The sequence below is a fragment of the Filicampus tigris genome, chromosome 11 (genome assembly GCF_054856515.1).
Source record: "Filicampus tigris isolate MCC_2025a chromosome 11, RoL_Ftig_1.0, whole genome shotgun sequence".
NCBI classification, from domain to species: Eukaryota; Metazoa; Chordata; class Actinopteri; order Syngnathiformes; family Syngnathidae; genus Filicampus; species Filicampus tigris.
The window spans coordinates 17,407,321-17,434,967 of NC_141227.1; the positions used below are offsets into that span (position 1 = coordinate 17,407,321).

General features: G+C 42.9%; 1 protein-coding gene and 1 long non-coding RNA gene across 4 annotated transcripts in view; one reads left to right on the plus strand and one right to left on the minus strand.

The window, feature by feature from the left end:
* Positions 1 to 27,458, minus strand: LOC147139983 (sprouty-related, EVH1 domain-containing protein 2-like). The gene is made up of 6 exons (XM_086044777.1): positions 26,899 to 27,458; positions 13,606 to 13,798; positions 12,495 to 12,663; positions 10,323 to 10,387; positions 4,167 to 4,328; positions 1 to 4,020 (listed from the first exon to the last, which is right to left on the minus strand). Exons 1-6 carry the CDS (start codon positions 26,925 to 26,927, stop codon positions 3,232 to 3,234), a joined length of 1,407 nt encoding a protein of 468 aa, XP_085900903.1. The 5' UTR covers positions 26,928 to 27,458; the 3' UTR covers positions 1 to 3,231.
* Positions 1 to 27,647, plus strand: part of LOC147139982 (uncharacterized) — a 120,009-nt gene that overhangs the window by 2,953 nt on the left and 89,409 nt on the right. For 2 of the 3 annotated variants that reach the window (XR_015088608.1, XR_015088609.1), the window contains exon 2: positions 670 to 778. This is a non-coding gene — a long non-coding RNA (uncharacterized LOC147139982). Of the gene's footprint in view, positions 1 to 669; positions 779 to 12,504; positions 12,854 to 27,647 lie in introns of those variants that run through there. The other variant, XR_015088610.1, reaches the window with a different exon arrangement.

Genomic DNA, 27,647 nt, shown 5'->3' on the forward strand with positions numbered 1-27,647 from the left:
TTGTGCTTTCAACATTTTCTTTCCTTTTATTGGCTGCGGAAGGCAAACACACATTTCAGTTTTTCTCACAGAACCAACCACCCTCACAACCCCCGACACACACACACACACGCGCACACACACACACGCACACGTTCGTTATCTACAAAGTACTTCCTGTTCCTTCTCAAAAAGCAAGAGCTACATCCATCGTACGTTAGTTAGAAACAGTTATTAAAAAAAATAGGAATAAAAATGTACAACATACACTTGAGATAATATATATATATATATAATATATAATATATACAGTATATATACATTATATATAGATATACTTATATATATTATAGATATACTGTACTTATATATATTATATATACTTATATAATATAATATAATGCTCTTATATGTTTTTGTTTGTTTTTTACAGAGGTAAAAATACTAAGCGTAAAAAATGGGTCTGATTCAAATACAGGGAGTCATTTTTTTTTTTTCTAATAACTTCTCAACTTTAATACGTGACAGAAGAGACGATGCGTTCAGGCACTTGTAAGTTGGCTCTGAAAGGACACACAAAAGAGTGGACGGAGAGAAAAAAAAAAGACAAACACACACTTTCCTATTCTGATTGTCTCTCTCCCTGATACGTGACACCACAAACGGGATGGTTTTTTTTTATCCCCGCAGATGCAGCGTCGGGAGGTAAAAAAACACACCAAGGACGCAAAAAACACAGGACGCGTGAGACGGACTCAAGGAAAAAGGACATCCTCAGCCATTCTGGACTTCAACTACAGTAAGTGACATTTCCTTGGCACCACAATCGGGATGGGAGCCTCCTAGATTTTAGTTGAGTCGGAAAAAACAAAAAAAAGAACAACACCCATGTCCTTTTAAACGCTATGGATGCCTTTTTTTTTCTTTGTTAAACCGATTCCAGCTGGGGGTGGAACACAGTATTGCAATATCAGTACAGTGTAGATATACAAACATCAGATATCAAATACAGTATCAATATGCCAATATAGATACATCGATATCATATCGGCGCAGAATTTATACAATATTATCAGATATGGGTACAGTATAGATACACCAGTACAATATAGATATGCCAACAATAGATCGATTCAAGATAGATGTGACAATATCAGATATTGTACAGTATCGTTACTCCAACATCGGTTATCATTACTGTGTCAATACGTTGACACCAGATATTGGTACTGTATCCATACGCTGACATCAGAACTGTATTGATGCACCAATGTAAGGTATCATATGTATCAATATGCCAACGTCAGATCAGTGCATGTCCGATAGACCAATATCAGTTCTTGATACATAGTTGATATGCCAATGTCAGACATCGGAATAGTAGAAATATCAGATATCGGTACAGTATTGATACGCCAACATCAGCGATCAGTGCTGTATCAATATTCCAACATCTGCTATTGGTGAAGCTTCGACACACCAACACTAAACATCGGTACGGTATAGCTACGCCGATATCAGGTATCAAGACTAACATTTGCTATCAGTACTGCATCGACGTTGCATTTTGGTACTGTATTCATACGCAGATATCAGCACTGTATTGGTATGGCAAAAAACAGATATTGATGTTTTTCTTCAACCAAATGTTTTTTTTTTTTAATGGACATCATATTAGGTAATTACATCCCTTGGATGTCTGCATGCGTTTCTGTAGCTTAACTTAGTCACATGAGTAGCTAAAGTAATGTATCACAGCTGATTTTCTTCCAATATATTGATGTGTGCATAATTGTTGCGTATACTTCATGAGGGCGTAATGAAATAGTTGTAATGGTTTTATTCACATCACTTACGGCACAGCGCTAGTATTGCTTTTAGCATGTTGCTGAATGTGTTTGTTCGGATTGAACAAAGAAGGGAAACAATTTTTTGACATAAAAACTACACCATATAATTTTTAAAGCCCACAGAAAGCAATGCTAAGACTTGTCAGAAATGTGTCACTATTTTGCCACCTGCCTACGCAAGTGGTCAAAATGTACAGTATAAATTCAGTTCCTTGGGATTTGTGGTTTTGAGTCGGTGCTCCTCAATGTGACCTAAGCCGATTGTACGTCGCAGATGAGTCTTATTTTTAAGTATAAAAAAATAGTTTCAACCAAGTTTGTCACCGCGCTTTACGAGTTCTGCGACGGAAATCGGAAATTCACTCCGGATTGTTAAGGCAAGTGGCAGCAAAAAAAACCAAAACGGAAAACGCACATATTTCTGACGCTGAATTCCCGAGAGAGAATGGCAGGGTTTCCGGGTTTTGGTGACTATATTTGAGGCACCTTTTGGAATAATAATCATAACAAGAAGTGGCGAGTGTGACTAGAGGCACCATGAGTGAACCACAAAGCCAAAACGTCCATTTTTGTTCTGCTGGTGGATCAGAAATGAGAAAATAAATAAAATCTTTGGGATATTTTGATTGGTAGGATGTAGACTTATATGTGTGAGGTGTAGTGTCTCGATCGGAACAGGGATACCGGAATAGGAACGTAAATAATAGAGCAAAGAAAAGAGTACAGTATTCCCCCGCATTTTCATAGAGTTTGTTTTTGGAACCTATCATCCGTTATCTGCTGAAAAACTCACATTCACTGTTTTTGTGCTCAGGCCAAAGCCATGTTTCATATAAAAGTATTGCTTTGGTGCCAAGGAACTATGTCGAAGTGAGGGAAAGCTTCATATAGTCAAGCCATTGCCCTGTCTAATAGACAAGTAGTGCTTTAAAGCCACCTTGTGGCATCTATAGGCGATTATGAAGCTTTTTAGAGGTGCATCAATTACTGCGGACGTCAGCTTTTTTGCAGCAGGGCTCGGGTTCTCGTATTTGCGGGGGAACACTGTAATTCAAGTTCTCTGATGCCAAAGTCAGTGTACAAAGTATAAAGTACCTGCATATGTGATACATATATGTTCAGCTATAAAACAAAAACAGAAAATAAAAGTCCCCCTGAAAAGGAGTGCTGTCTCTTGCCCGGAAATGGAGCATGGAGAGACGGGACAAGTGTCTGCCTTTAGGGGGAGCTTATCTTCCCAGGCCTCTTAGAAAATGCACCAGTTTTTTCTTGACTTTTTGGCTTATTTCAGTTCCAGGAATTGTCAGGCGATCAAGCAAAACCTCAGCGGTTCGCCCCTGTCTTTCCCTGTGCTTGCGTTGGGTTCTTCTTTTTTAAAAATTTTTTTCCCCCGTTCGTCCTCTCAGCTAAGGGCCTTATGTCGGCCCCCGCAGCAACCGCATGCCAGGCCTGCCCGGTGACACGCATTCAGCGGCGGGTACAGGCAGAGGCAGGGCGCCACCAGAGATAACCCCAGCAGGGCAAGCCAGCGCGTGCCCAGCCGGCCGCCCTCGCCCCCGTCGCAGGAGCACGGATCCGAGTAGTCCCCTTCCGGGTCAGACATGCAGTGGTAGAGCATAGTGTCCGCCAGCCACATGCAGCTGATCCGCCGGACGCAGCCCCGCACGGGGTCCGGAGCGTCCTGGCACCGGCCCCGCCTGTTCTCCGCCACCAAGAAGGCCTCACCGCAGTGCTCGCAGTGGGCCCGCTCCAGACCGTCCTCCTTGCGGCCCTTCCCCCCGTTGGTGGACAGGGACGAGCTGGGCAGGAAGGACCGAGGCTGGGTGGAAACCACGGAAAAGTCCTGGCGGTATGACCCGCCATGGTGGCCCTTAACGGCAAAGGGTCCGAGGGCTGGGTCGGAGTCTGAGGGCGACAGGGCGGGCGCCAGCGGGTATGTGTAGTCGTGCTTCTGTGCCTCTGTCTTGGCGAAGTGGACATAGGATTCTGTGTCGTCCATCTGGATGAACTTGTCGCGCATGGTGGCGTGGCGGTAGTCCTCGTAGCCCGTGAGCCAGGAGCGGTCTGACGGGCGCGCGTGGAGGCGCTCGCTGACGCGGTCACTCGCCCGCTCCCAGCTGCGCTCGCGCGGGTTGATGCGCACGATTTCCTCATCCTCCTGGAAGGTGACGTGGGGAAGGCGGGACAAAGGCTGTGCAAAGAGAGAGAGAGTACTTCAACACAGTGATTCTCAACTGTTCCATCAGGACCCAAAATTGGGCCGTGGACGGTAAAAAAAAAATGACAGGTGGTCCTCAGTCAAACGCAAGCTCTTAACGGGTTGAACAAAATTCCAACCTGGTCCAGCAGGTAGTGGTCTGAGAGCCGGTATGATTCGTGGATGTTGTGGCGATATCCCAGCATGCATCTGTGCCTTTGCGGAAGAGGCGAGGACTCGAGCGGCGGCAGGCAGCTCTCCAGCTTCTGGGAAGAGGAGTTGGACGAGCTGTCGGTGGCGTTCTAGGGACGGGAATAGGAGGAGGACGACAAACAAACACAGGATGCGTCTGAGAGCAGCGTTGTCATTGGACGCAAAAAAAAAAACCCCAAAAACGCTCGGTTGCCGGGAGGGGGACGTCGCGATTTGACAAACAAAAACAGGAAGACTCCACTCTGATTGGGGAAAAACAGGAAAGGAGAGCTTTGTTTTTCAGTCCTTGGCTTCCTCATTTGGAAACGAGGGCAAACTTTTCAACGCATCTGCCTAGAAAAGGAACCTTGAAACCAGGCAGGTAGTTCTTAATGGCTTTAGGGACGGATGCACAACACTTATGGAGGTGGTTACCATGGCGATGGAATCAAAGGGTTTTGGAGTAGTCCCTACCCAGCCATCCATTTTCGATAGCCCTTGTCCTCACATAGGTCGCGGGTGAGCTGGAGCATGTTTAACGATTGCCAGCTTGTGCTGTGCGAAAATATTGTACGCAAAGTGAACCTCACTCCTCAAGATCAATCTTCAAGCCTCAAGAGTGTTGATGGCCGCTGAGTTAGCAGCCAAGGCTTTTAGCTCATCGGTTTCAAATGCGGCGTGGGCCACTTTCATATGTGGTCCTAGATCAGATACGCATCCGATTTTTTTGCAATGCGACCACAGTCTGAACCGCCAGGTCGCATATATCCGACATTGACGTCATCCTCAGTCCAAAATGCGCTCCGCGTGGGCGGCGGGAGAGTACTGGCAGCGGGGAGATCGAATCCGCAAAGTTGTTTTGAGTAACAGTATTGACTTTATATTTGACTAATTTGATCCCACATGAAACATAAAGTGGACATTTAGTACAAATTCAGCCACTAGATCGGACCATTTTTTTTCATGTGGCAATGACGTGATGTCGTCTTTAGTGACATCTCCATGAAATGAGATTGAAAAGACTCACCTCATCATTAGCCCCAAAAATTTTATTTCTACCTCATACCGAACGACACGCTCGACCACATTTACATCCGTAAACACTAGGTTGTAAGTGACATTGTCTCTTCTTCTGCGCACGCGGGTCAATTTGGAGACCGAGCTCACATTTATAATTGAATATGAACGCTTACACAAAAACAAATGGATTTTTCTCAAAATATCTGAATTGAGCATTAAGAACTGCAGTGTGAACCTTGCCTTAGTGTACTCGACTTCCAACCGGTGACACGTGGTGGCACCGGTTCGAAGCCCAGGTGCGGCTAGACAGGAAGGGCGAAACGATTTACCGCTTTGTGATCGGCAAAAATTTGTTTTTTGGGCTGTTTTTTTGCTCTTGTGCTCTTATTCCCCCCAAGATCACCAATCAGAAGCGGCAATGCTACTCATGGAGAAGTTACATTACCAATCAGCTCCCTGCTGGTTAAAAAGTGTCGCGGCCACCTCACATAGTTGCTCATCCTTCCCCGGTTGCTCGCAAATGCTAGGCGCTAAGCTAACTTGTGCTGCACCGTTATGGGCAGCAGCCATTTGTCAATCCGCCCATCACTGGTAGTTACTACAGGTTGCGCGGTGCGGGTCCGCTCCTCGAAGTTACTAATCCTTGCCAAATACACAACAACAGTTAACAATCGCAAGAGATTAGCATCAAAGTCAAGTGTTTTGCTTGACACAAAAAAAGCTAATTTCTCTGCTTTTTGGTCAGAAACATGTGTTTTTGGTGGAACCAACTCGCGTTCAAGTGCTGATTACTAAAGAACAGAAAAAGCTCAAACTTATTTTCTGGTGAAAGAAGAAAGGCGTATCTTTCTTTTGGTGTGTTCTGTGCTTCTACTGCCAAAGAACACAATATTCTGTGGATCTTAAAAGATCAGTCATCATGCTCTAAAATGGCTGGCCGTACTTCTAGGATCCTCTGCTGCTGGCAGTGAATGAATTAACCACCTCTGTCAACAATGGTTAGTCCATCTATTAGCAGGACATCCGATTTGGGGTCAAATCTCTTTAAAAATGCAAAAAGCTCATTTAGTTGACAAAAGGCTTTGGCTAGGATTAGCACTCGCTGACATTCCCTGCAGCTCTCTGGAGGATTGTTCTCATGATAGTTGGAAGGGAATTCCCAATGGAAGCCTGCTGAGAAAGCTATCATGGAACCTCCAGTCAATCAAAAAAAAATTGTTTTTTTTTTAAAAACACCATTCCAACAGTCTTGAGTCCTCAGCGTCGACAGGTTCGCATGTTCGATCCACTTTGCTTGTTCGCGTCACCCGTATCCTGACAGCCTTTCTGTCTTACTGCCAAAAGACCTTCAGGGCGCAGCTCCAAGTCAAATCTTGGCCAGACACCACACACGTCTGGCCACGCAGCACGCGGGCAGATCGATTTCAGACAGGCACACAGGAGGTCAGCCTCAGCAGTCGCAGGCGCGTAGGGGCCCTTGCCGTGTCCCAGCTGACGGGCACATGTTTGGGGATGTGGTCTGTATGAGCCATTTCGTGACAGGAAATGTCAGGATGTGTCAGTTTTAGGGGGTCTAAGATTTTGGTACTGTACAAGTCCAAAACACTGTCCAGCTTTGCTAAACACAGGAACGCAGGCGATGTCTTCCCACGTTCAACATGTTTCAGCCTGAAGTTTCCTGGAATGTTTTCCAGAAAATGTTAGCTTAAATCAATCTACTTAAATGATAGCGAAGCAGTACACGCACCGTAGCCAAAACCGTCTCAATGCCTCCGCGACTATCGATGCAATTCGTTAGCCCATCCTTTGCGTTTTGCATTGTGTGTTAGCATAAAGATAGCGAAAAGCAAAGATTTCATTGTTTTTGAAAACGTGTAATTCGCTGTTTAGTCTAGTTTGACAGTAACCTTTTAGTTGTGAGGGGAGTTGAGTTCAATGACCATAAAGTGCTCGTGTCTCAACTTAATAACGTCAAAGCAAAAAAAAATAAAAAATTGACGAACAATGGATCATATCTGAAATATTTTGTCTCTCAAGGAACCACTGTATAAGCCACGATTAGATAAAAGCGACTATCTTTAAAACAATGTTTCTCGCATTACACATCTGTTTTAGCCATGGTGTCATTTTCACCCCTCGGAAGTTATTCCGAAGAATGATCACACGGACAAACTGTTCACCTCGAGCGCTTTGATCCCGTCCATCTGGCGCACGGTGAGGCCTGAACTCTATGAATTATTTGCCAGATTTATATGACCCAGATATGTGTGTGCGCGTGCGTGAAGCCATACCCGTTATATCCTGGACGCGTTCCTGAGCAGCGCTCCCCACACGGACACTGCCATGCTGAGAATTACAGCCTCCCCCCCACCCCCGTCTTTGCTTTCTTACAAAGCCCTTGCAGAGCAGCCGGCCAAAAATAACAAAACATACCGCCTGTACTCTGGCCTGCGAGACTGCGACTAATTCAAAACAGGATCGCGCCGCTTACTCTGTGAGTACGTTTAAAAGTTTCTCCTGGACGTCTTATCTCCAATTTCCAATTCCGGATACTTCCGAGTTCATTTCCAGGCTTTCGTGTTGCCCTCCTGGGACAAAGCCAGATTGACCCCCTACCCTCTCTGTCGCATTCACCCGCCCTGTTAGGAACGATCCAAAATAGAGACAGCGAGACAGAGGAGACATTCTGAAAGGGAGGAGGAGGACAACGAGGAATCATTTTGCGAAGTATGCCCTCCCCCCCTTCCCACCGTCCCCCGATGACTGTAAATCTGCTGCCGCGTTTCGCGCCGTCCGCGACTGCACGCTTGGCGAGCTCTGCCGCCAACTTTGGGAGAGGTCAAAATTGAAAATATATTATGGCGTTCCTAGATTATATATACATTTCGGACATGCGGCTGCAGTAATGGACTCACGTTTCAAACAAAGATATATTTTGTTGGGATAAAAAGTTGAAATCTTGTGAGACTAAATGTTTTTATTCCCCCAGTTTGACCCCCACCACCACTGCAGATAGCTTTGTTAATGTTCTAGAAGAACCATTGTGACATTTAGTCATCGCAATGACGGACTGATGGGAGGAAGGAAGGCTATCACATGATCTTTGAGGGAATTCTTATCTTAAGAAGCAATATCCTGGAACAATTTGGGAAGTTTTCCTTCTGAGCTACCATTTAAGAAGAAGAAGTAGAAAAAAAAAAGAAAAATCATCAATCATCAAGAATGTTGTCGTTGTTTAGAATGTGAAGGATTCTCCTGTCCTTATCAGAGAGGCTATGCTGTGTATCGCCAGTTTCACACATTCAGTACTTGGCAGCAACCGTCAGAGGGTTCAATGAGTCCAGACCGGACTAGTTGGCAGCCTAAATAGGCCGCCGAAAACAGGTAGTCAATCTTGGAGGCTAGCAAGTTAGCAAAGTTAGCCCATCCTTTAGCAAAATAGTAGTACGTCTCTATTACGGGAAGTCTAACAGCAAAATAGAACCGTTTTTTTTTTCCTGAGACAAGCTTTGTATGTCGAGCTGTCGCTTAATGGATTTTTTTTTCTTTTTTGCTATGTTGCGAGCCAAAATCTGAGGAACAAGCAAGCTTCAGATATGCTTCCACTTGAGTGAAGCGGAAAAAAAAAGGTGAGTGAGTGATAGTTGCGGATGCACGGGTTTATCAGTTTTTCAGCCGTTTATTGGAAGGTCACAAGGAAAACGGAGCACATGCTAGCGCAGAACAACCACGTGGTAAAAGGCCAACTCGAGTTGCAGTCATACCACCTGAAATCACTTACTTGGCCACGCCCCTTAAGCGCACACATCTCACAAATGCTACATTGACTTTTTGCTTAATTACACTATATACAGTAAAAACTGCATTTCATTACATTTTATTATGTTCGTATTTATATATAGGGCAGTCACTATTTTTTTAGAATCGATTATTCTATTGATTGCTGCATTGATTAATCTAATAATTGGTTAACATTTTATTTCACACTAAAGTGTATTACAGAACAAAATTTCTCCAATTACTGTTTACTAACCAACTATTGTTGTTTATCTGGTATTGATGAGTGATTAAAAACAACAACTATAAACAAGAGGGATTGCTGTTGTACACCAAACTTTTTGAAACGGATTCAGTTACTTGTTCGGTCGTTTTTTTTTTCTAAAGCAAAAGCAGATGTTTTATTTTGATTCAACAAAAGATAATCAGCCTGCTTCCACAAAGGACTACAGAAAGCAGAGAATAATAATCACTGTTGAGAGACTGACATGAGAGGTTATAGACCATTTTAAGTCAAACAATGGCTCTAAACGATTGCCGGGTCAACACAGTTGTCAACTAATTTGATTCGATGAATTTTGACATTTATATTTCACAATACAGTGCTATTTTTCTTTATTTAAAAAAATGCATGAAAACATTTTAGTATTTTGGCCGGCTGGAACGGATTAATGGCGTATCATTTCATTTCTACGGGAAATTGATTTGCTATGCGTAAATCCGCTCGCTCACAAGAACGAAATCAACTCGTAAGTTAAGGAGGCATTGTATGTCGACTTTAAAGATTCAGTACAATAGTGAAAATAGATGTTTCAAGGGAATTTCTTTGAATGACCATCCCTAGATTTCCCAAATCCAAGTGTTGTGGAGTCCCTTGACAGCTCTGTAGAAGCTTCTCTCTGCCTCTTTGGGTGTTTGTGTGCGTCTCTGCGGTGGCGGTACACTCCCAGCAGAGCACCTATTAGTCTTGGCCGTCGCAGACAGCCAGAGTCCAAAAGATGAACCCACGAGGCACTTCCTCTCATAAATCAGCCGCCCCGCACTAAGCTGCGAAACAGCTGCGAGCCGCTCGTTTGCACGCTGCTGCTCTCTTTTTAAGCCGCCCGAGTGGGTGGAGGGAGGCTTGAAGGGTGGTGGTGGTGGGGGTGAAGGGAGGCGGTAGGATACAGGAAGTAACCTTCTGACCCTGCCTGCTGCTCTTGGTATCAGGTTACAGGGAGGTGGGGGGAGGGACCCTCTCAAGCAGTTTTTTCTACTGCAAACAGCTCTAGTGTTTCCTGAGTTAAACGAAACGAAAACACTCTTACGGTGAAGACGTCGTCGTCGCCCAGCTCGCCCTCGTTCTGGAGTGCTGTAGAGGAGGTTGTGGAGCCTACGGGGGAAGAAAGAAGAAAAAAAACTCAACACTTATTTTTGTTGTGGGTCACATTGGCCAGTAGTTATGGTTTCCCTTAGGAGAGTTTTGACAGTGAGAATCATAATTGCACGATCGCCTCAACATATTATGACAAACTGTGAACAAAATTGCATCTGCATTTGATTATCTTATACATATATTCTTTTTGACAAGTTGAATCCGACATCAGAAGTAAGGAAAATTAGCAAAGCTCCCTAACTCAATTTACTCAAAATGTAATTTCTCCACTGATATGTAGGGATGAACGATTCACTCAAGCCCCGATTTGTTTCGATTTTCAGTTCCTGATTTTTGATTCGATTCAATATTTTTTTTAAAATTGCTACCATGCTGGTCTCTGTGCACTAGTGTGGTTCTGCAGCCGTCCACAAACACAATACGCGATGATGTTTGGCGCAAAAGCATAATTTGATGTACACAGTCCAAAAAAAATTTCAAGACATCATTTTCTAGATTAATTTAATCAACTCTATTTTTCAATTAATCGAATCGATTAATCAGAGAGAATTGATTTTAAATAAATTTTCCATTAATCGTTACATCCCTACTGATATGCCATTAATACCACTGTATTAGCACTGTATTGCTTTTATAAAGTGTATTTTTGCGCCAGAAGTCACTGTAGTGTTCATGTGTTGATGTATGCCGTAAGGGGGTGTGGCCTAGCAAAAAAAAAAATTAAGCAAGCGAAAGTTCATAACTCGCCAGACTTATGAGTCAAGGTACCATTGTGTAAAAGTATAGTTCAATTTAGGTGAAGGGATTTGGTGGGGTCAAATATGTTCGCAATATCTGTTAAATTTTTGGTGCAGATTTTCTGCCAAAATGAAAAGAACAAATCCATTTAGCAAGAAATATTAAGTTGACACACTTGATTTGCTGTAGTGAATGAAGACCCCCGGGCTTTGAGTTTGACACCAGAGTTTTAGGTCGTTCACTGCTTCGTCCAAAGCTTCAATTTGCAAACATTACTCCGATAAAGTTCATTTGGAAGCCACACTATTGGGACAATAGTTTAGGGGCATTCCACCATTTGCAGTTAGAAAAGCTTCAAGACTCTCCTGGGAAGACTTTGTTTTGTGCACTGGGAACTGGGGAAAAAAAAGGGCCTTTCCCAAAAGGTTCCCACAAAGTGTCCGGTTGTCCAAAAATGTCAAAAAGCCAAAAGCTTCGGGGACAACTGAGAGGATTGTTCAATACCCTGAAAATGTAGCAAATTTACACTTTATGTAATTGTAATTGTTTATGCTTATGCTATGGCTTGGCTTAAATGTGAGTGTCTTGATGGCAGAGCTTGGGCACTTGCATTGGCAGATGTCAAAAATGTCGGATTTTTGTTTTGGGAAGAGTCTTGTTTTTGATCTGATAAAATCCAATTTATGATTTTTTTGTGTGTGTATGCCGCCAAGACACGTATCCCAAATGTGTCATTCCAGAGCAAAAAAAAAACAAAGTCTGAATTGCGTCAGTCGAACCATTTAGTGTAAATTCAACCTGAGGTGGATCCAGTCAAATCCCTGCTCGACCAATTAATTCATTAAGAAACCCTCGACTTTCACTCGACTACGCCAGCGGATTAATCCTTACGTCTTAAAGGCAAAGTCTACTTGGTCACTCTTGTTTTAGGCACAGACATTGCATCAAATCCTGCATCCTCAAGATAGGATCTTGGAAAATGGGAATGATTTTTTTTATTGGAAATTTGGCCCTTTCCCCTGTCCAAAAATCTAAAGACGTTCGATTTTCACTAGGGCTGTCAATCGCTTAAAATTTTCACATTTACAGTATTAACAACCCAATGTTTGACTGCTGTTTCAGGCCACATCTATACAAGAACAAGTACAAGGGATGGGATTATGACGTGACGATGTAACCGGGATATATACGCAAATACAGTAAACTATTGTAACGCAGTAGTGAACGCTTCTTCGTCAAAAACATAAAGCAATCAAATGAAAAGTAGCAAGTACGGTGCTTATTCAGCATACCTATTTGTGGAGCGTGACCACATATTTTTATGCCAGATTGAATGCTAAATGTTATTAGCATGTGTTGGTGGTACCTTCTGCCAGGTCCTCGATGGCTTTCCGCACCCCCCTGTCGAAAGCCCTGGCGTCGGCCGGACTCTGGAAGGACAGGCCACACCTCCGGTCCTCCACCTTCCAGTGGTGAAATGTGGGCGTGGCGATGGTATAAACCAAATCCTTCCTCAACGGGCAGTCCATGATCACCTGACAATCAAACTGATGTCAGTCAGGAGTGGGATTGTAGGAATTTTCAAAGTTGAAAACCTTCCATGGGAATTACAGCTAATGTGAGTAAACCAGGAAACGACTAAAGTGAAAGCTGGTCTTTAATTGGCTGAGGTACCTGTTGGAATGTTTTGTAGATCTCGAGTTCATAAGCCCAATTAGCAATTTACAAAACAACTACTTACTCAATGCGTGTTCGTTTTATCTTTCAAGAAGGTATCCAATATAAATAAAGACTCACACAAATCGATTGAATTTTCTCGTCAGTTTTCTTTACCATCTCTGAAGTTCAGGAATCATACAATGATCAGATGTGGGCAGCTATTCCATCCTCGCCAATGCTCTCACCCGAGACGGGCGAGGGCAGAAAAGGGGCGCGGCCTAACATATGCAGCCCTCACATTTATACTCTTCAAAATCTAAACATAATGTGGGTTGGTCTCCTCCCTGGCTGGTCTTGCCTATGGGGCTGATCTTCATCAGCTGGTCCCGTGCCCAGATCAGGGCACGCTGACTCTGAGACTTTGAACTGATTATGCGATGCGTAATGCCCAATTTGGTTTTTGGTTAACCTGTTGGCTAATATAAAGCCATTCATATAGATTCAGATCCTTCATACCGTCATTTGAGCGTACCTATATATAAGGCGCCACTACTAAATCTAAAAACGAAAAACAAATGTACATATATCGGCTGCATTTGTATATTATAAACTGCAGGTGTCCGTGTTGTAACATGGGATATTTACATAGAAATTTTGCACAGAAATATTTTTTTAAATAAACTTTGAATTACTGTAATTTCTTTACATTAACCCGCAGCCATATGTATTTGTATGGAAACACTCCAGAAATTGGCCCCAAAATTTGCACAGCTTGGCAACCACTGTCATGAAAAAAAAACCAAAAAAAACGCAGTCACCTGTTTGTCCCGTATCCGCTCGCCCCGTATGAGGAACTGGCAACTGCCAGAGGGTGGTAGCTGGGGCAGCTCGGGTGGCCGCAGGCGGCACACCCCCACCCTGCTAAGGGCACTCCCATCCTGGGCCAGCCAGCCTCCGCTCGAGTCGTCCCGTGTCATCACCACCGCTTTCACACGCACGATGTAGCTGTCACTGCAACATGATAAAAAGAAGAACCGTTAGACACTTGGCCTGATTGATCAGCGATTGCAACATTTGCTTCTTTCTGCCAGGGTCAATCAAAAATAGGCAGAGGGGCCAAGACCCCCAAAAGGTTACGAAATACTGGCGCGCTTTGACTCTTATTTGGAGAAGTGTGCCATCGAGGCAGTAAGGAATACTTTAAAAAGTGGATTTTAAGAAGTTGAAATATGTTTAAAGCTTGTGGTTGGGGCAAAAGTATAAAAAATGTGTTTTGTATAGTCTCATTTCGTGTGTGGGTCTGGAACGTATCGCCGTGATACGCAGGGGGAACACTGTATCATCTTTTCCCAGCCTTCGAGTTTGCTTTCCACACATCGGCAGAATGTTTGAGGGCGTCTGCAGTCACGGCTTTGCCTCGTCCTGGCTCTAACGACGTGGGAGGTGCTGCACGCACACGCACACACCTACATAAGTAACCATTTTTAATCTGAATGGTGGCATTTTGCTTTTTTAATTTGAGAATTTCTCAACTACTCGCGCCAGTGCGACCAGTAAATTTGTTAACAGACACTGACCTTTTGTTTTTGTTTGTGAATGGTCAATCCTTTTTCTTTTTTTACCTGTATCGTTGTATGTGGTCCTATTATCGTCAATGTCATCAGTATCAAAATTACTCTGGCAAGTACTTTTTATTCCAAAAGTTACTTGAGTAAATGTTATGGAGTAAACGAAGCGCATTGCTATCCACCTCTCCTGACGTCACACGGAGGAATTGTATGTTGCTTCTAAACTTTTCCAACACGGCGTCAAGGCCGAAACACTCTAAAGTTTGGCTATATTTCATGCGAAAAATGATACTGGCGCTGCTTGGAACACTTGCAAAGCTTTAATTTTGCCAGGGGGCGGGGGGGGTGGATATTTGAAAAATGCAGAAACAGAGCCGTGCGATATAATATGGATATCGTACTGCAATATAAAAATGGCGAACGTATGATGTACACCTCTTTTGTATGTTTCGTTATTTTGATGTGTGCGGTATTGCGGTAGCTTTGTTTTGCTTTGTTTTGCTTTGCTACACCACAGTAGCTTCCGAGATGTTAAGTATCGATAGTGGAAATATTCAATTCTTTTCCAGGGGAAAAGTTGAACAAAAATGGAAGTCAAGCAACGTCACAGAAACCATTTCGTAGATTCCATTCAAAATGGTGAAAAATAAAATAAAAAGATCAGCAGTTGTTTGACACGCAGACGGAAGAACCTGCGACAGTTTAGTCTACAGAGTTCACCAGTACAAAACAAAAGAGTCGTCATGTTCCAACATGACGGTCGCCACCCTCCACGGGGACACAATGAGCTCGGTGCACTGATCTGACAACAACAGGAAGGAGTCTTTGTGTGTGTGTGTGTGTGTGTGTGTGTGTGTGTTAGTGCGTGTGTGTCTTTTAAAAATGAACATGCAAAGCGGTGGGTGGATCGGCGCTCCACTGTTTGTCTGTCGTCACGCCGTCAGCCAGCCTGTCATTCAGTCACTTTTATGAATGTGTGCGTGGGTGGGAGGGAGCCGCTCTACCGGTTTCACCACCTGTGCTCTGTGTGTGTGAGCACACAGTGCGTGTGCATAGATGCGTCAAATCCGCGGCACTGTCTGTAAGCTAATTATATAACGCCTCTCTCTCTCTCTCTCTCGCGCCTCCCTTTCCTCTCTTCATCCCTCGCTCGCTCGCCCACAGACACATCTGTATTTCCATTCTCGTCCATTGACATATACAGTAGCGTTCCCCCGGCTCCTAAAACCTTAACTGAGGCTGTCTTCAGTCATAACGACAGGTCGTATAAATAACTTGGGACGGTTAGCCAGAAAACGCAACACGTTTTCAGTCCTTTCCTGAATGGTAAAACACAACTCAAAGAGCACATTTAACGCCGAAGCCTTTTTGAGCGTAAAATTATTATGCCTTTTCCCGAAAAGAATTTTCTTTCCAATCAGCAGTCACAGTGCCACCTGTTGCTCGACATCGTGACACTTTGCCGTTACAAAGACAATAAGTGCTCACTTTTGTTTCAGGTGAAGGTGCCCCGCTGCTGACTTTTGGTCAACTTGAAACACGTGTGCCGCCGTTTGGCCCCCACACAGGCCACCCACTAACAGCAAAAAAAAAAAAAAATCCAGACCTTTCTATAAGCACACATGCTCCAAGATACACACGGTGATTTGAAAATGTCACATTTCGGTCTAGTCTTGTGACCCGTGTTTAGAGCCCCCGTCTGCTGACAGGCCCTGTAATCTGTGGTGGGAACACACAGGGAAGAGCCACAAGCACTACTTTGATACACACGGCGGCGGAGGCAGCCACAGCATGTTCTGGACCAACATGCAGTCAAACATACAAGGATGCACGCAAACTTTTGCAGGGCTGGGAACCTAATTCATTCCAGACAAATGTGACAAGCTATTTGCCGGGTTTCTAGACAATTTTTACCATTTATGAAAAGTTAGGCAGGTTTCAAAGTAGAACTAATCCGTTCCTGGGATCAAACTTTTGCTATCATTAAACCATAAGCAATAGTACAGGCAAATTTGTGAGTAACATTTGAAAAAAATCCAAATTCCAAATTGAAGTCATTAAATGACTTCACCACAATGGGACAGGAGAAATACAATTTTTTTATGTAAGTAGACATTTCTTGTAACAATTGCTATCACTTTCAAGTATTTCATTCCCAGGTTTGACGATGCTCAAGAAAAAAAAAATCCAACCTCTGCTCATTTACCTCGCCACTTGTTCACACACTGTTTCCTGCTTCCTATTTGTTTTGTTGTCAAATGTGTTTGCGAAGCAAAGTTGGAATACGTGCGAGTCATTGGCAACCGCTCTGATAAGAGAGAGGGCAATTCATGAATCACATCTTCTAAATTAATCAGCCTTCACGTCGTCAGGTTGAAGGTCGACTGGCGTTTTCAGCCTCTGTCGCTAAAGGCCTGTTGGACCACGCCACAATACACATGCTTAATTTGAACCGTTTGTTTGCACTAATAGTGAAATACATTGACCAAAAACACCACATTCAGTCACAACAGTTGTTCAAAATCACTATCAACTTTTTACAAAACTGAAAAAAAAGACTAATTTCTGATCCAACAGAACAGAACTCTGTTCAGCATTGATGCCAAATGCTACTTGGTAAAACCTAAACGATTTGAATAAAAAATGTTAATGAAATCGGAAGGAATCTGCACGTTTACTTTGGCGAGGCAAGTTTCGCGGAAATCAATTTAGTGTTATGGTCAACGCTACATGGTAGACCTGAACATTTATACTGTGAACCTCATAATGTTAACAAAACTGGAAACATTCTGGACCTTTTCACTGACTTGGAAACATTTGGAATTGCTTTCATGTTGTCCTACTTGCAAACAAACAGCAACAAAAACTTTCTCTTTCTCGCTTATTACCGGTAGCGACAAAAACATGGTTGTAGATGACCAGTGTATCTCACCATGGATTCTCCTGCTCTACATGTATCATTAAGGCCTTGTCTACACGTAGCCGGGGTTTTTTAACAACCGTATATCCCACCCCCCCCCGCGTAGAAATACACCTAAAAAAAAACGCATCCACACGAAACCGCGGAAGTGCGTTTTCAAACGCCGTGTGAAGTTCAACACTTGAGACTCTCTATCCACGTCCCATTTATGCAGGCGTTGCTGACGCCGCCAAACATCTAATTATGTTATGAGAGCAACGAGCAGAGGCTCTGTCGTTATGCGCCAATTCACAGAAAAATTTAAACACCATAAAAAAAATTCTCAATAATACGCAATCGGCTTACCTATATGCTACATACAGTCAGTCACATAAATTTGTCACATACTGTACTAATTGGTGCTTGGTGTAATGCGAATGATTACCTGTAATATCATTAGCGTAATCGCATAATTGCTTATGTAATTTTTTAACTTACTGTTACCAAATCAATTAAAAAAAATACCAATGTGATTGCTAAAAAAAAATTTTGAGCAACTTTGCTAGTAAACTATCTTTATATGCGTCAGGAGATGTGATTTGTGTGCAGCAATGTGAGTGGCCTAACAGGGCCGCCCGGTCGTCAGGTCGTCATGTGTGGCATCCGACTCATGCGTGACTGATTGTGATAAAAAAAAAAAAAAAAAAAAAAAGCTCGTCCTGTGTGGTAAGGGCGGCGACACTTCCTCTGAATAGAGCTGACAAGGGCCACTCCTTGGTCTAATCAACACAAGCACGCATCCGCACAAAGACGCACAAAAGGTACGCCGCTCGGAGCACACACCCCAAGTCCACGCCAGCAGGAAGTGCTGGTGACCTGCGTTCGCATTGTTTCACACCGTTGCCAGGATCAAATCATAAACAAGACACGTGTTGGTTTGCTTGCCATCCATCCATCCATTATCTATACCGCTTCTCCTCACAAGGGCCGCGGGCGTGCTGGAGCCTATCCCAGCTGCCTTCTGGCAGTAGGCGGGGGACACCCTTAATTGGTTGCCTGCCAATCGCAGGGCACACAGGGACAAACAAACATCCACACTCACAATCGACCCTAGGGGCAATTTAGAGTGTCCAATCAACTTAACATGCATGTTTTTGGAATGTGGGAGGAAACTGGAGTACCCGGAGAAAACCCACGCAGGCACGGGGAGAACATGCAAACTCCACACAGGGAGGCCAGAGCCGGGATCGAACCCACGACCTCTGAACTGTGAGGCGGACGTGCTAACCAGTCGAACACCGTGCCGCCGGTTTGCTTGATATGATATTTGATATTCAAATTCCAATTTAGGAATTTTGAAGACAATGCACTGTTGGGCTTTCCCATAGTTACATTCAGGCAAAGGCAAAGATCATGCAAGCATGATTAAATCACAATTAAAAAATTAAAAAAGAAAATAACACTTAAGACTGACATGGCGCACCCCCTCCCCCAAAAAACCCATGCTAAAATGTAAAAACTACGCCTCATCTTAAAAAAGTACAACCAACGCCTATTGAAAAGGTGGGAATCATTAAGGTATGACTTGTAAAATACCCCCCCCCCACACACACACATCACTCTTGACAAATGGTGCTCCCCATTACCTCCACCACCTGCACCCTTTGGGAGGAAAAAAAAGCAGTACTGCGGTTTTACTGTACGGTAAATACTTTTACTTGCTATAATTTACGGACTGCAAAATGCACCCGATTAAAAGCTGCAACAGCTAAATTTAGCCATAAAAACACATTTGTACATACACTGGCCACTTCGTATTAAAAGCTGCGGGTCTTCACGTTATAACAGAATATTTTCAACAATAGAGGTCACGCAAAGGATTTTTGAAAGAAAAACATATATAACATCATTAGACCCCGCCGGCTTATTTTGTTCGGTAATTGGTCAGATGCGACGAGACTGGGTACATCTTTTGACTCGCTTGAAGCTGAAATTCATAAATGAACCGCATCCCATTAAAAGCTGCATGGTTCAAAGCGTGGAAAAAAGTAGCGGCTTATGTTCCGGAAAATATGAATTGTTCATTTGTCAATTATGTAAATGCGTATAGTTAATTGCGGCTACATCGAAAAGTCACACACTGTTAAGTAGAAAAAGAACTGGAATGAAAAGCTGCCCTATTCCCTCTGCAAATGAAAAAAAAAAAGAGAGCGAGGTGAAACGAGTTCATTCCCAACTATTGACACTGATGCCTCCCGGAGGGACGTCGTGATCGGCTTCCTGCCAATCAGACGCCCTTATATGGAACACTCGCTCACATGTCTAAGTAGAGAGGTCGCTCAGCCACTCATTCAGTCAGTCAGTCGGATGTGTTTACAGTCGACATGGTTGACGGGGCCTGCATTGACGCTGCATGAGATGACCGCCATAAATTGGAGAACAAGGGTTCTCTAAAAACAATTTTTTTGGGGACCCCATTCATAATCGCCTAATGACAACTGGCAACATTTGAATCCCAATTTGAGGGGAAAAAAATAGTATTCACGCCTTTTATTCTGGAAAAGATAGCTTTATTTTCTAACAAATAAGACTATTTTCTCGAGAGAAAAAAATAAGCCTTTTGTTCTCGAAAAATAGGACTATTTTGAAATAGATATGCCTTTTGTTGTAAAACATCCACCCATCCATTATCTATACTGCTTGTCCTCACATGGGGTCGCGGGCGCGCCGGAGCCTATCCCAGCTGTCTTCGGGCAGTAGGCGGGGGACACCCCGAATCGGTAGCCAGTCAATCGCAGTGTTGTTAAACAAATAGACTTTATTCGTGTAACAATACAGCTTTTGTTCTTAAATAAATTCATGGAGAAATGTCCGATTTATGTGATAATGCATCACAATCATATCAGAGCTTTTAATTGTCCCAAAGCTAATTGGTTTATTTGATGCCTTCCTATTTAGGTGTGCACTTTTTGAACTGTTACGACATGATGATTTTGCGGACCCCCAAGATTCTGAATCTGATTTTGAAAACCCCTGACGTAGATTGGTAGACGTTGCGAGCGTGTCGCGGATTATGCAAACTTGAAGTGGTGGTTCTTAACGCCTGCGATGTTACGCTACAACTGATCCGTTGAAATCAAGGTGGAAAATAAGCTGATTGGTTCTTAACCTCTTACAAGGTCAAGTAAAATGCCCCATAATGCTTCATATCCTCTTATACTTGAGCGGCTAATACTTTCAGTCCAGCAACATTGTTTTTAAATGGAAATGAATACAAAGTGTTTTGAACACTAGGCAAACATGAAAGTCAATTTAAAAAAACGTGGTTATTTTTTTTTTTAGTTAAAATACTGAAATCTGCGAAAAACATTTTATGAGATCAATGTTGGCAATGCGCTGCCAAAACAAGAACGGCAGTATATAAAAATGGCTTGGGCTAATGACGAATTACTTGTGTACATTAAATTCTAAATCCACATGCAGTATGCTGAAAATGCGATGTGGATATGTAAATGTAGCTTAATTACAGTATAGTAAATTAAGTGACTGTCCCTCTGTACAAAGATTATCTTTGACGTATGAAGAATGTTTTTATTTTTAATTAGATGTTGGGCGTTGGTGTAACTCTAGCTTTCATCTGAGTGTTTAAATCATTTTAAAAGTGAGCGTAGATAGTTTCTGATGGTCTGTATGTGAAACTTTTCAAAAATGGTGAGAGGACATTTTTATGAGAACATCAACCTGAAAACATAACCTTAATTACAGCATTTTTAACTGTTATTAATGGTCCCTGTGCCGAGGTATTTTTTTGATGTATGTACAACTTTTTTTTTTTTTCAATTTTAAGTGAAGAAAATACGCTTTTTGCGTCTGTTGTTCCCTTGACATCGGTCTCCATGCAAGTGTTTGTTTACATAAACAGTCGGATGTTGCGGTTTTTGCTTGTGGTGACGCATTTGGACATAAGGCAGCCGTCTGATATTCGATGTGATTTCCGGCCAAGTTATTTGCTTAATTAACCCGTAGCGGTTGTGCGTGTGTTCTACTAATTGACTGTGTTTTATATTCGTCGGGAAAAGCGCCACATCAAAAAAATACATTATTTGCCTCATCTTGCATAGAAGTCCAAAAGCGGGGAATTTCGGGCCTGGAATTGCAAATCACATGATACGTGTACATTGTGGCGAAGTTAACCACATTTATTGATATCAATCATCAACCTTAGCGAGACGTCAAGGAAAAGGCTAAAATGTTAAGAGTCAAAGTTGACACCAACTGCGGCGATTATTACAATCCCGTCAGCTGATGAGCAAAGATTAGTTGTTTATTTTTTTTTTTTTTATGAGAAAGGACAAACAATCAGGCTCCATTGTTTGCTCTTGAGATATAAACAGCTCAGGCTATTATATAAAAGCTGTGATGAGTACAACACAGGAAACATTGTTACCATGGATCTGTTCCACATGATAGTGTGTGTGCGTGCATGCTAGCGTGTGGGGGATACCACGGTTTATTAGGTTCATAGAATTGATTGGAATGCGCTACCGACATGGTGTTTTAATTACGCACAGTATATATCTCCAACAATGCATTTAAAGACGGCCTCCTTCCGGTTATTTTCAGGGTGTCCGCCGAAGTATTCTTATGCTGCATTCACACCAAATCCGTTGAGGGCGTTTCTGGCGGAGCGATTCAACTGAAGTCAATGTAGTTCGCGCGTGCAGGGCGGCGCGAATGGTGCGTTTGGATCGGTGGGACGCGGTGGGACGCGGCGCGAAGCACCGAAAATCCGTCCATTCGTCGCGGTTAAAACAGATGAACTTTTTTCCCCTCTTGGCCTCGCGGCAGCCAATCAGGATCAGGGAGTACGACGTTACACACAACGTCCTGTACACTTGGCGGAGTTTGTGTGGATAACAAAATGGAGGAAAAGATTAGTGTTGTCGTTTGTGGACATACCGAGCTATATGACACGGCCACTACTGGGACAAGAAAAAAAAGAGAGCAGGCTTGGTATACCTGGTATGTTTTTACTTTCTTTCTTTTTTTTTTTTTTTTTTTTTTTTTACAGCTGTTGAACTTTATCAAGAATGCAATATTGTTTGCATTAGCACAGTGTCGGCCACTTGATTGCGATGTCGAAAAATGCTGATGTCGTCTACTACCAAGCGAAGCCCCTCCCCTCTCCGTTGTGCGCGAATGAGCGGCTGCAGCATCAGGTCTCAAATTTCTCGCGGTCAAACGCCAGCGAATAAAGCGAAGCGGAATGCTCATCCGCGATTGGTGCGAACATAGCATTAGAGTCTTAATTATCCTTACAAATTACCCTTAATCCTTGAATCCATCGTTCCAATGTGTTTATGCCGGCTGAACCATTTAAAACAACAGTGATCGTTTTTGGGGGAAAATCTATGGAAAGGATTTGGTAACTTAATCACCTACCTCGTTCTCTGCAATCACTATAAAATGTCATACAACTATACTGTATATCAAAAGTATCAGCTAATTTTCTTAAAATATTGTAAATTCCGATCAGTCATATTTACCACATACACACAGCTAGTTGAAATCACCTGGCGGACGTAAACATTTCATTTTAATGGTTGGTACATGAACTTGCTAATGCTAGCCAAACATTAGACATTTTTTCAACTTAAAACAAGTCAGTTTCACCAACAACATAACAGGATGATTACAACTAGCTTTGAGCCTTAATTTGTGTACGTCATTCTCACTCATTTTTTTTTTTTTTTAAAGATATGTGATGTTTTTTTTTCTTTTAACATCTGGCTGTTAAAAAGTTCTCCAAAACGCCTCAGACAACAGGAAACTGTTTGCTTCAGTGGTTGATATGCAAGCAGATGGGCCCATAAGTCAATTTTAGGACATTTCTAATTTGCTAACACAAGCCAATAAACTTGAATTTGTAATTCTGAGAGTACATAGACGCCTAGATTTTTATTTTATTTTCTTAGTGCGAAAGTCATTTTGACAACACCAGTTTATGAAAATTTTCAAATATTTGAAAGCAGCATTTGATGACAGTCAAGTTGTGGACAGATGGGCACCGTGTGTCAACTTTAGGATGCTGCTAACTTAATAGCATTAGCCAATTAGCTTGAATGTGGTACGTCAAGAATAACTAGTGGCCTTAGGGCAGGTTTTAAACCTGCCTCATCTAGGAGAATCAATATGAGGTCAGCCCAATTGGCTACTTAATAGACCGGAATGCAAAAAATATCACCATTGAAGTCAGAGGGGGGCTAAGTCACATTCCAAGGACAAAAATGCCCTCTGTTGTTATATTTCCATGTTTATTTTAACTAAAACAACAAGGCCGGGCTATAGTTGTGTTGTATTTTAGGAAATTCCTCAATGTCGTAGGTAGTAAATGACCAAACAAGGCTATTCAAGTACACTTAGCAAAGGCCATTGCCACAAATTTAGTATGTTATTCTTGACAGTTATTACCGTTCGCCCGCCATGAAATTCTACACCTAACAGGAGTTATTATAGTCTCGATATCAAATGCTGACAAATATAAACATGAGGAACAGAACAATCTTAGCAAGGTGGTTCTGGTGGGAGGTGCACATGCAGACCTGCTAACTCGAGCGTCTGCTACGTGCTGAGTGCTTTTTTGTTTGGGGTGGGGGGGGGGGGGGGTGGATGGATCGCGTTTCCGCAGGATGCCAACTGACCTCGGATGAATGTCAGCGGGCGTCTTGCCGACAAATTACAGTAAAAAAAATATTCATTGCCTGCAGCTATAGCTGTGGTAGACTTATTTTGCATTATTTCTTAATTGATTCAATCCATTATGACTGTGAAATGTAATCATCAGGTGCTAGTCCATTCTTATCATAGCTTTTGTAATTTAGATAGCGCATGAGATATAACTGTGTTGCTTTCCATGTATTGGGGAGGATACTTGTTAACTAAACGGTTAAAGGCCAAAAAACACTTTCAGCATGTTAGCTACACTGACTAGCATAAAACACCCTCAACTGGTCGCCAGCCAGTCACAGGGCACACAACTATATGAACAAACAACTATTCGGACTCACATTCACACATATGAACAATTTAGTCTTCACTTAACCGACAATGCATGTTTTTAGAAGATGGGAAGAATCCAGTATCTATCTGTAGAAAAACCCACACAGGCACGGGGAGAACATGCAAACGCCAAATAGGAAGGCTGGAGCTTTGAGGTGGATGCGCTAACCAGTTGACCACCATGCCGCCAGAAGTAACTCACAAAACGTGTGTGGCTGGTGTTAAAACACAAGGAGATGTCGTGTAACTCAACATTTAAACACTTTTTTAGCACTGTCTACGTTTTCAAGCATGAAAGCTTACTAGCATGCTAGCTCACGAGGTAACTCGCAACATGTGTATCGATATAGTACAAATAAATAAGGACAAATTGTGTCATGACATGTTTTCCTAAAAATGCTACAGGTATGTTACTGTGTTCGACCTTATAGCTAAATGCACCAACACTTGAAGCCTTGAAGTTTTTGTGTTTGCATTTACATCACATTTACTAGCATTGAACATGCGCACCACGACAACTCACTATGGAAATGCTTCATTTAGTCTCAAATCTACTAAAGATAGTAAACAAAATATTAGTGTTGCATTTGATGTATTGAACCACTTCACATTTTGACATTTAAACATTAAAAAATGGGCTCTCTTAGCATTTTCCAGCTAGCTCACGAGATAATTCACTATGGTAAACATTCTATTTCAACCGTATTTATAATTAGTTCACAACATATTAGTTACATTTTATGTAACTTGACATTCAACTGGAAAAAAAGCTACTGTTAGTCAAATTGTCACGCTCGCTCAACAGATATCTCACTGAAAGCTTTATTTAGACAAAAACAAACTTTATTGATAAATCGTATACAACACATTACAGTGTGAATGCCAGGGTGATACATTGTGTAACTTGACTTTTTTTGGAGAGAGAGAAAAGGTTCGCATTAACATTTTCTTTGTTTACTAGCGTTGAACGTGCACAACCCAGGATCATGTGGAAGCCCACTATAGAAACACGTCACTTAGTTTCAAATTAGAGCTTTAATTTAGTTAGTTAACAATATAATACCATTTTGTATTCCATGTTTTGGGGAAAATACTTATGTAACTTTACAACAAAAAAAAAGTGCCTGTTAGCATTTTCCAGCTCTGACATGAAAGAAGTCAGAAGGAATAGTTTCATATAGACTCAAATTTTGAACGTTATTGATAGGTAGTGCAGATCATATTACAACTTTGCATTCCAGGGGGATACATGTTGTGTAACTCGATATTTTGATGTTAAAAAGTTTTCTGTTGGCATTTTCTACATTTACACACATTGAGTATGCGCACTAGCTCACGTGGGATATGCTTAATTTAGTCTCAAATTCCAACTTTGTTAATACTGTACAGCTCACTATAAAAAAATTAACAAACAATTCCTTAAGTTCGTCTCGAATTCAAGCTTTATTCATTGATATAAAGTGAAAATACATAATTTACAGACGTATTATCGAATTTGCGTTAGAAATGTATCATTTATTGTTTTTTGTTTACTAGAAATGTAATATTAAATATCTTGTTACGGCTAGGGTTGTGCTAATAATTTAGCGCATGGCTACAACGCTGAAGTCACCTTCCAAGGAGCCGTGACTCTGTCACTGTTGCCCCCGCGGCGCCGAGTGCGGCCGGCGGGCATGAATGGAGAGACTGCTCCGGAAGGTTTAGAGGGCTTTTATGAATGAGGCCGGCGTCACGCTACCGCGGTACAAACATCCCCCTCCGATGCCTTTCGGCCCCTTCCATTGTTCCACCTCCCCAACTCCAAATTTAAGCTAGTTCCCACCAACACACACACGCGCGCACACGCACACACGAATCGACATTGCAGAGCCAAAATGGCGAACCAGCATAACAAACGTCTCCATGTTGGCTCGATAGAGGAGCCTCGTGGGTGCTCACGGAAGCGAGGCGTTTGGGGCATTTTGACGTAATTTTAACCAACACAAACATGCCAAATCTGGTCTTGGTGACATAAAGTGGGCTCATTTTCCAACCGAGCTATTTTTTATGAATGGGGGTATGCAAATGAGGCGCGATTGAGAAAGACATGGCGGATGAGGCGTATCGGATATCTCATATCCTGTGAGACTTCCCCTTTCGGTTAGAGGCACCACACACACGCACACACAAACGGAGCTAAAAACAAAATAACACACGCGCCGATTTGATCACGCTGTGGCCTTTTCTCGCCTATGTTTGATTTGACAAAGCGAGAGTTCCAAGCATGCTCAGCCGAGGGAAGTCTTCGTAAAACGGGAGGATCCTTTCACAAAATGTTTCCGATCCACCCACGCTTCTCCTCCTCCTCCTCCCCCTCCACCACCACCACTACCTCCTCGTCGTTTTTATCTAAACACAAGGTGGCCCTTTCGTGCGACCCACGCATTCACTATTATTATACCCTGTTGTATTTTATTCTTAAACTAAAGGTATGTTTTTTTAAAAAAATAGTCGAAACCAAGTTGAGCACGAGAAGGGGTGCAGTGGGACAGCGCAAAGGGGGGTAAAATGGAGGGGTGGTGGGGTGGTTGTATATGGCCACTTACTCGTTTGGGTGTGTTTCTTCTTCTATCATGTTTCCTCGCTTCACCTCAGGTCACGTAGCGCGTCGGATGCGTTCTTCTTCGGCGTCATCGCGTCGATCCCCGCTACAAATCCACATTTCTCACCAAAATATCCTCCTGGAAGTCTTTTGTGTGCAGTGCGAGCCCCCCCACTTCTCCTCCTTCACCCCCCTCCTCTTCTTCCTCGCCAGCCAGCTGCTTTTCGATTGCAAATGTCGAGCCCCTCTCCTCCCAATATGCTGCAACTTTTCAGCGGGCCAGCATGGAGTGTTTAGTCCGACGCAAGCATTCCCTCCCCCCGCCTTGCTGGACAATATGGACTCGCCCTCAGGTGCTGGCTGGTTGTCGTTTTTTTTTTTTTTTTTTTTTTTTTTTTTTTTGTCCCTCTCCACCCCCCAAAAATGTCCTCCACACGACGGTGGTTGTTGTGATTATAATGTAAAAATCGCGTCGTAGTCGCCGTGGGGTGGCCCCGCTAGAGCCCCATCTCTTGCGCTGCTACTCCATGTTGGTTTGCGAGGCAGGCAGGCAGCCTGAGTCGCTCCAGCGATGCCGGGGGAGGAGGGAGGGAGCTGGGGGAGGGAGGAGGAGGGAGCAGGGCGGAAGTTGTGACGTAGGTCTCCAATTTGGTGCCGGAGCTGCAAGCCACATGCCCCCCACCCCCAATTAATGGCACCCTAGTTTAGCTCCCCTTATCACTATATAATTTTTTACCTCATTTTGCATAAATG